The sequence below is a fragment of the Triticum dicoccoides genome, chromosome 2B (genome assembly GCF_002162155.2).
Source record: "Triticum dicoccoides isolate Atlit2015 ecotype Zavitan chromosome 2B, WEW_v2.0, whole genome shotgun sequence".
Taxonomy (NCBI): domain Eukaryota; kingdom Viridiplantae; phylum Streptophyta; class Magnoliopsida; order Poales; family Poaceae; genus Triticum; species Triticum dicoccoides.
The window spans coordinates 458268523-458277944 of NC_041383.1; the positions used below are offsets into that span (position 1 = coordinate 458268523).

General features: G+C 42.9%; 1 protein-coding gene across 1 annotated transcript; it reads left to right on the forward strand.

The window, feature by feature from the left end:
- Window positions 1-2098: 2098 nt before the first annotated feature.
- LOC119364192 (RNA polymerase II C-terminal domain phosphatase-like 4) lies at window positions 2099-7508 on the forward strand. Its single transcript, XM_037629619.1, has 8 exons — window positions 2099-2611; window positions 3612-3685; window positions 4119-4249; window positions 4461-4641; window positions 5568-5857; window positions 6123-6311; window positions 6438-6476; window positions 6869-7508. Exons 1-8 carry the CDS (start codon window positions 2400-2402, stop codon window positions 7367-7369), a joined length of 1617 nt encoding a protein of 538 aa, XP_037485516.1. The 5' UTR covers window positions 2099-2399; the 3' UTR covers window positions 7370-7508.
- The last annotated feature ends 1914 nt before the right edge of the window (window positions 7509-9422 follow it).

Below are 9422 nucleotides of genomic sequence, written 5' to 3' on the forward strand. Positions count from 1 at the left end.
TTCACGACTAACTTGACATCCTTTCCAGATTTCTCTTCCTCGATGTTAGTTCGAGTCGTATTAGATTTCTTCGTCTCGACTCAAGAGCTCCCTAGACTCTTTTTAGGACCACTTGGACATTCAAGAGTGAGTGAATATGTGATATGCTCCTGGGACCTTATATAGGAGAGGTTGCCTTGATAAATGACCAAAACTACATGTATTGATGGTAAGTAGTACGAGGGATAGGATGATAAAGCTAGGTCAACGAGTTCATTACTAGCCAAACTAGAAGAACGCCCGTGCGTTGCAACGGGGCCACATTAACTTTAAGAGTTCAATATTAATCATGTTAATAATACATTTAATATTCTCATACATATCAAGTGACACTGGTGACCTTTTTTGTCAATTTAGCAATGGGCTCAGTTGCAACGGGCTCTTTATACATATCAGACAACTCGCTACTACTTAAACTACAACTATGGTTACCAATATTTTTTTGTCAATTTAGCTCAGCAATAGTGCCTGGCGTAATAGACTGCTTTGCATTCACCCCCTCAGAAGACAGAGAGAACCAACTCAACATGTCAGAAGATTAACAGAAATTTCATTTGTATGGCATGAACATATAGCAGGAGCACCAACACATAGATCAGCAGAGAGCAGAGCACAACATGCACACACTCGGGCCATCTATATCATACACACACAGCAACACACACACGCATCGCGCTGGCATACACATACAGAAAAGCAGGCACACACGCATCATGCGCATTGGCCGGTGCGACGCACGCAGAGAAAGTACGTACGCACGGAGAGCAAGCTAGCAAGCACGCACGCGTCCAACCCCGCCGCTGCATGCGCTGGCAGAAGGTGAGGCAGCAAGGGAGACTGCACATTGAAGCTGTCCATGCAAGGCTGGAGGTGCTGGGCCGGCGACGGCGGTGTCGGGACGGCGCTTGATTCGTTCCCGGTGGCGTGGAGCTTGGGGCGGCAACGCGGCGATAGCTAGTGCTCGGGGATGGGGGTTTGGGGCGGGGGCAGTCGACCCGATGGCTGGCGAAGTTAACGGGCTCGGGCGGCTGGAAATTCGGTGGGTGGCGGCGGCACAGCGCGAGGATGGGACAGGCGGAAAACCTAGCCGGCGTTCAACTACCAATACCCACGCCTTTTTTAGGGGAATTGCTTGTGAAAATAACATGCGACAACGACTTAGCGAGCGGATCCCCTTAAAAAAGACATAGCGAGCAGATTCCCTTAAAACTGGTAGGAATGGATACGATTGATGACGTTGATAAATAGTGGTGAATGTTGGCCTAATTTACTATCATCATGCATGGAAACGAATCATCAAGAAAAAGAATACTTCCTATTACTACACTCATAGGAAGCTTCCTAATCTTTGCTACCAAACAGTTTCTGCCCAAATAAGGAAGAAAAGTTATGGACGTGATTCGGAAGGAAACAAACGTTATCAAGATTAATTAATTTAGATTTGATCTTTAGAGATTGATTGTGATTGATTTTTTTACATAAAAACATTACTAAATAATTTGCGTCAGTATGGAAAGTTCTGATCCGTTCAGTTTTTTCGTTGTGTGAGAGGGTGAAGTGAAAATAAACCGATGAAGTGGGGGAGGCGACGAAAAAATCTACGACGGTTAACCTACGAAAAAAACCGGACGAAAGTGGTGGGACGAAAAAAAACCTAGAAGCGAGACTACCAACTGCTCCATTAGGAGTAGAGATGTAAGGCATCCATGATATATGGTGCACATTCATTTTTATCAATCCATGAATGGGTTTTTGGCTAGTTGGACCTCTTTCAAACTTGTGTCTATTTGCTTCTTGCCTTCTATGTCGACTTAGGTCCATTTTTTCCTTCTCCGTTGACTTGTTGACAATGACATTCTGGATGAACTTTCATTGACCGAACCGAGTCGTTGACAGAGTTGGTTTCCTGATGAGTATCTTAAGGGTTGTTCATTGTGTTGGAAGACAATTTGTACTTATTAAAAATAGTTTCAAAAAAGTAGAGAAACAAAATTGAAATGGAAAGGACAGTTTTTGAAAAATAGACAAATGTGTGTGTGTGGGTGTGTCATGGGCACATTAACCACACCCGGAGTCACAACGCTGCCGTCGCCTCGGTCACGCGCCGCCGCCCCGCTTCTCCCCGCCGTCCCTCCCTCCCCAGCCTGCGTCGTTACCATTGCCGTCCCTTCTCCTTTCTCCTCACCTCCTCCCGTTCCTCCCCTGCCATCGGTGGGGTCGCTGCCGCCATCCTTCCCACCGCCGCCGTCTCCGTCCTGCTGCCCCGACCTCACCCAGAACCCTAGCTCGCCCTAGGCCGTGTTTCCTCTGCCGATTGGTCCATCCGTGAGTTGTTTGCTCCCGTTTCCGCGTCGTTGTCTATGAGTCTAGCAGCCGAATCGCCGTCGCCGTCCCCGTCGTCGTCGAGCGGCAGCGACGATTTCGCTGCGCTCCTAGACGCGGAGCTGGATCTCGCCTCTGCCGTCGACTCCGCCTCTGCGGGCGACCCCTCCACATCACCCACAAGCAGCGATGACGAAGAGGACGACGATGAAGACGCGGTGGCCGATGTAGAAACCGTGGAGCAGAGCAGGCAAGTGATTTGTAATCCCCATCGCGAATATGATTGTTGGGCTTGGTTGCTCTGGCTGTGCGGCACAAGCATGTATTCCACGGTTCCAGTGTTGAATGTGCAGCTTCAGTGTAGTCATTAGCAGGTTTGGTCCTATTTTATCCGAGCGGCGCGGTAGATTCGGTCAGATAGATGCTTGGGGGTCGAGGTTTCTGTTCTGCTTGCAATGTCGTGACAGCTGGATTCGTGTATATGCGTGCAACATTTGACGGGATAGGAGATTTTTCTTATCTAGGGTTTGTTGGTGTTAAAACCGGTTGTTTACTTAGCAAGTTAGCAGTGAGTGCTTCACTTGATTATGTTTAAAAGTATTCCGCTTATTTGAGAATGTGAATTTGATCATTACAACATATTCAGTTAGATTACTCTGTGCCTTACAGTTCACATGGAAAATGTGAAGTTACCCTATTCTGCTGTGGTATGCCAATTTGTTTTTATATTCTTATAAGCTGTTAAGCCTAGCTTCATTCTCACGTTAAGCTTAAGTTAGGACAAGCCATGTTAGAATGTTTCGTGGCTTATATAAGCTGCTGAATTGCTGAAGCTTAGGATTGGCCAATCAGTTACAGGCACTCCATTTGCATGTTGGGGTGCGGAAGCAAGGTTGGTTTAGTCGCCATCATTTGCTGTTCTCTTCTATATCCATCCCGAATGTGTTACATCATCGATTCACAGCAGAATAGTTACATCATCGACCAGGCACAGTAATATGGAGATAACTGGCAATATAAAAAATCATCCCTTCATGAAACCACTGCATGAAATAGTTTAGATGCAGTGACTTTTTTGGGGCAGTGAGAGAGTGTAGTTGTTGATGAAGCATCGTAATACTACTTGGTTAAAAGAGGGAACATGAGGGAAGAATATGGGATAATGCTGTGTTGAGAAAGATCATGATTTGTTTGTAGATTCTGTACTACAGATCTGAAGTATCTGATTGCTGACCCCATGAAAAATGCAGTGCCAAAAGGCGTAAAGTGAAGGTGCAATACCAAGATCGAGAAACGGCAATAAGGCCTGATGAAGATTCCATTGGTATGTTTGTTAGTCTCATTTTTCAAAGCATTAACCATTGGCAGCTCAAGGTTCTGCAAAATAATTTAGCACTTCAAGGGGACATTATTGTGCAATGTGCACTAATTTTTGATAGTTCTAAAGACTTAAGTTATTTCCTTCATTTGGATCATAAAAGATGCACATTGCTATTCAGGTTAATAGCAGAATCTGGCTATCCTTATTTGTAGATGTATGTTCATCTATTGATCTATCATATGTATGAAACACAAACAATTATCCATGTCATGTATGTTGACCCACTTTCAATATATCCAGTTGCCTAGAAGTGCAGTATGTTTAAAAGCAGTCTTTTCGAAGTTTTCTTTGCTTCAGTTCAATAGATCATAATATTGAATCATTGACATTCACAAGTGTGTCAGATATGTGAATTATTGGATATATGTTGTGGCAGGTTCATCTGAAGATGCTCAAATCAAGATATGTCCTCCACATCCTGGATATTTTGGTGGACTTTGCTTTAGGTGTGGGAAAAGACAAGACGAGGAAGATGTTCCAGGGGTTGCTTTTGGTTATGTCCACAAGGTACATAGACGTGTGACCTTCTCTTCTCACTAACATGAGAGGTGTAACAGAGTCCCTTTACTGAATTTACCTTCTCATAGGGCCCATTTTCTAATATTAGCATTGTATCTCCACCACATCATCAGATATTTGATTTGTTTTTTCTGTTTCCAGTTGTGCTTGCACAGTGCCTTCCATATGTTTTTCTGAATACTGGGCTATTTATATGCAGGGTTTGAGGCTAGGTACATCAGAAATTGACAGATTGCGTGGATCTGATTTGAAGAATTTGCTGCGTGAAAGAAAACTGATACTTATTTTAGACTTGGACCATACACTTACCAACTCGACAAAACTCCATGATATTTCTGCTGCTGAAAATAACCTGGGAATTCAGACTGCTGCATCAAAAGGTAAGTTGTATCTATTTTTATTTAAGTTTTAGGAACTTTTAGCTATTTCTGTACACAGTGTGGCACTACCTTTGGTCCACAATATATGTAACTGAATCCGTCAATTTCTCTCTTCACCTTTAATATATTTGAAATTATTTAAACTCCATAGGGAAATGATAATAGACTTTTAACTACTTTCACCACAGTTTAAGTTTGCAAAAACCAACATCCATGTTCCAAACTAGTTGTAGTATTTGCAGAAAAATGGCCAAAAGAAGTATATATATATTGCTGGTTTTTGTAGCTGGAGTTAGCATAATTTTGTGAGAAAAAGCGTTGTGGACGCATTAGGGAAGGTATATCAGCGTCAAGCTTGGCAAGATACTAGCAGCAGCCGTGTCGTAGTATCCTATTTAGAGTCCCTAGTATCATAGGCAGAGTCCTAAACAGATTTGGCATTGTGTCCCTTAATAAGTCATATGTAACCGAGTTGTACTAGGAGAGTCAGTTTGCTGCCCATCCTGATTGCATAAGGGTGGCTATTATATAAGTCCAGTCCCTGTAATCTCTTTGGTGTGCAATAAGAAAACTTCAAACCCCAAACAAATTTCAGAGCCTGTAAGCTTTGGCTGGGACAAACCAAACAGAAACTTGAATGGCGATTTTACAGCTGCCCCTCTGCCCTTTGCAATCGAAACATGTTCCCGGTATCGTCTTGTAACTCTCCTAACCCAGTTTCGAAGGCCATTGCAAAAGGGTAGATTTAACTTTGCCATAGTTTGCCACACTATTTTTGCCAAACTTGCCCCAGAGCTTTTATATGATGGAAGTAACAGTCTTGTAATACTGGTTCTATTGTATGCAGACTTCTGTTGTACACAGTTATTTTCTTCCACCTAGTGTATCCAGACTTCTACAGTTAACCACTAACATGCCCTATGCAGACGATCCAAATGGAAGCTTGTTCACATTAGAAGGAATGCAGATGCTTACAAAGTTGAGACCCTTTGTCCGTAAATTTCTAAAAGAAGCAAGCAATATGTTTGAGATGTATATATACACCATGGGCGACAAGGCTTATGCAATTGAAATAGCAAAGCTTCTTGACCCTCGTAATGTCTATTTTAATTCCAAAGTGATTTCAAACTCTGACTGCACACAGCGACACCAGAAAGGTCTTGATATGGTTCTTGGAGCTGAAAGTGTTGCCGTGATTCTTGATGATACTGAGTATGTAAGTGCTTTTCTTTGGTGAGCATGTTTGGCACACACTGTTTTCAGGACTTATCATTGGACATGAGTTTATTGCTCAAGGTATGTTATTGGGTTTTATACTTTAGTCACTATGCCTTTCTGGGCAGTGATAATGCTTCAATGTCCAAGGCGCTGCTTTTTTTCTTAACCCTTGTGGTTTTGATGTTTCCTGTTTTAGTAGATTTGTCCATCACCCTTTTGTATCAGCACAATGTGTCTAGCCTGAATGGTACTATTTGTTTCAGGTCTGGCAGAAGCATAAAGAAAACCTAATACTGATGGAGAGATATCATTACTTTGCTTCGAGCTGTCGCCAGTTTGGTTTTAGCGTCAAATCTCTGTCAGAGTTGATGCAAGATGAAAGGGGGAGTGATGGTGCTTTGGCCACTATCTTAGATGTTCTGAAGCGTATACACACGATTTTCTTTGACTCGGTTGGTTACTTAAGTACATGTTTTTACCACAAATTATTGTCCTTCTGCCTTTCTGCTGCTGTGCATAAACTTGACTCTAGTAAGCACTGGTGTTTTTACCTAATCAATTGTCCTGCACTTCTGTAGGCTGTTGAAACTGCTCTTTCTTCACGGGATGTAAGACAGGTACACTTCCAGACTTAAGCTGGAAGTCATGTGTATTTTATGCGTCGGCCAACAGAAGTTATTTGTATTTTATGCACCTTGCTTGAGTGGCTTGGCAGTCATCCATGTTGCTTAGCACTGCACCTTTTGCCATCACCATTTTGTGGAATGTGGGCAACCCTACCCAATTCTTACTTGTAAAGCTACTTTTGATGGATATATGATCCAGTGGTGATGAAAACGATAACGAAAAAAAAACAAGCAAATTCAGTTATGTAGAATTACAGATAAGTTCTGAAATCACTATGAACTAGAGGTCACTAACTAAATCCTTTATAGTGTAGCCTATTGTGCTTCATACATTTCCGCAGTCACTTGCTGTTTCATGTGTGCTTGAATACCCTGTTCTGTAGGTAATCAAGAGGGTACGGCAAGAAGTACTGCAAGGCTGCAAATTAGTCTTCAGTCGGGTGTTCCCGTCCAGTTCTCGCCCACAGGATCAGTTTATCTGGAAGATGGCCGAGCAGCTGGGAGCCATTTGCTCCGCGGACGTGGATTCCACTATCACCCATGTTGTCGCTGTGGATGTTGGAACTGATAAGGCCCGTTGGGCAGTTAAGAACAACAAGATCCTGGTCCACCCCCGCTGGATTGAAGCCTCAAATTTCCGGTGGCACCGGCAGCAGGAGGAAGATTTTCCCGTGAAGGTGAAGAAGAATGAAAAGGACAAGGAAAATGATGTTGCTGCTGCCACTGGTCCAGCGAATGAAAAGGATAAAGAAGATGATGTTGTTGCTGCTGTCACTGATCCAGCGAATGAAAAGGATAAAGACGATGTTGCTCCTGCTGCGACTGATCCAGCGAATGAAAAGGATAAAAAAAACGATTTGCTGCTGCTGTCACTGATTCAATGAACTCATAAGATACACAGAATTGGTTAAGTGCACGTTTTAAGGGGATTAATTAAACTTATGTGACATGTACCGTAGGTACGAGCAGTGGAACAGAAAGCTCAGCATTTTTGGATATGGTTTCGCTGATCCTTTGTGTTAATTTTGGTACTTGCGAACTTCGGCAGCTGGTCTGAAAGCTCAATGGGCCTCAGATCAGAGCATCTCTAATAGGTGCCCTGTTTTAGGGCACCAAAAACGCATCTCCAATAGATGTCTCGTAAAGTAGTGCATTAGTGCTCCAACAGCTGCCCCAGCCGCATCATAGATGCATACATATTGCAACCAAATATTCAAATAATAACTTGTCTAAAATCAATCCAAAACAACAACAATAATAATTTCATCAATCCATGACATCAAATCATTACATAATTCATCAAACTCACAACATCAAATGCAACACAAATACAACAGAGTTTAACACTCAATACAATAAAGTTCATCCACAATACAAAAAACATAGAGATGAAACTAGGAGCGTTGTTGCCCATGCCATGCCAACCACTCCATGCCATCTTTTTGAAGACCATTATAAGTATCAGACTCTCTAATGTCATGGTACACTCTAATGTCATGGTACACCTGAATAAAGCGTTGAATTCGGTCTTGCCTTCTGGTTGGTCGCACTGGTTTTCCCATGAGGTGATAGAAGGTGTAATTCAAATTTTGTCCATGCTCGTTCTCATTGATCATGTTGTCATGCAAGCTGTAATGATGTATCAAAAGTTCGGACGAGGATCCCCTGACGTGGATTGTCCTGCCATTGAGAGACTGACACATGGGTCCCACCAAGCATGGGCCCACGTGTCAACGACCGAAAGGCAGTGAAAGTCAGGGTTGGCTACGTCAGAGGATCCGTGTCCCAAAAGTTCCCTTGATCCCAAAACCTAACCGGTATTCACACAATAGCCGATTAGGATTTCGAAATCCCAAAAGCCCTCTGTGCGTCTTTCCTAGCCGCCGCTTGAGCATTATGAAAGTAGAGTTCTTTTCTTACCTTGGGGGCTTCAATTGGCTTCAAGAAAGTATCCAAAGTTATATGTACATCCATTTACTTGGAAGTTCACCGGTGGTGGTTCTCCATTGGCTAACTTAGTAAAGGGAGGTGATCAGTGGAGCACATTGATGTCATTGCAAGATCTAGCCATCCCAAAATATGCATGTCAATCCATGTCTTCTGATCGGCCACCGCCTCAAGAATGATAGTGGCATCCTTCTTGTGTCCTTTGAACTTCCCATGCCATGTTGCTGAGCAGTTCTTCCACTTTCAGTGTATGCAATCAATGGAGCCAAGCATATCTGAAACCCACAGGCTTTGTTCATCTCAAAAAGCCTTGCCCTGTCCTAAGCATGGGCGTGATCTCAAATACTCTAGACCAACCACTTCTACCATGGCCTTTGTAAAAATTTTGACGAAAAAGATTGAAATGCTTTCTCCCATTGTGAACAAGCACAAAGGTTGTGGAGGAGCAACTCCACCTTGCTGCTACAATGTGTACAACACAAGTGTTGAAGGAACAGCTTCAACGTGTTGCGCTAGATATCGCTCTAGAGGCGAATGTAGACTGATAGGGCAGCAAGAGTTCAATCCAGAACTCCTAGGGCACAAGATCTACTCCAAGATCTTAGATAAGAACAACAAGTTCTATTATAGGTAGGGGTACATAGTCTACATACAAAGTAGAGGCGAGGACCTCTATTTATAGGGCTTTGGGAAGCCTTCACATACTTCTACTTATAGCTGGAATACTCTAGAAACATTATTTAAGGTTCACCATTCTACTCATAGCTACTCACAACTAGAAGACTCTAGAAAACAGTAGGTAGGATAAAGAAAAGAAAAGAAATACTAGACCACAACAGAAGTATCTAGAAGTAGCCAAACAGATTTGACATATGATTATATTTTCATGTTCCTCATCTATTGTTCCTCATCATTCTCCCCTGGTTGTTTGGAACTCACCCTCGAATTATCTTCATAGAGCGCTTCTTCTAGATGGTAGAGTCAAGTCCG

Coding starts and splice junctions, on each gene's coding strand:
- LOC119364192 (XM_037629619.1), top strand. CDS start 2,400: ATGAGTCTAGCAGCCGAATCGCCGTCGCCGTCCCCGTCGTCGTCGAGC. Junction 3,686..4,118: donor GCCTGATGAAGATTCCATTG/GTATGTTTGTTA, acceptor ATGTTGTGGCAG/GTTCATCTGAAGATGCTCAA. Junction 4,250..4,460: donor CTTTTGGTTATGTCCACAAG/GTACATAGACGT, acceptor ATTTATATGCAG/GGTTTGAGGCTAGGTACATC.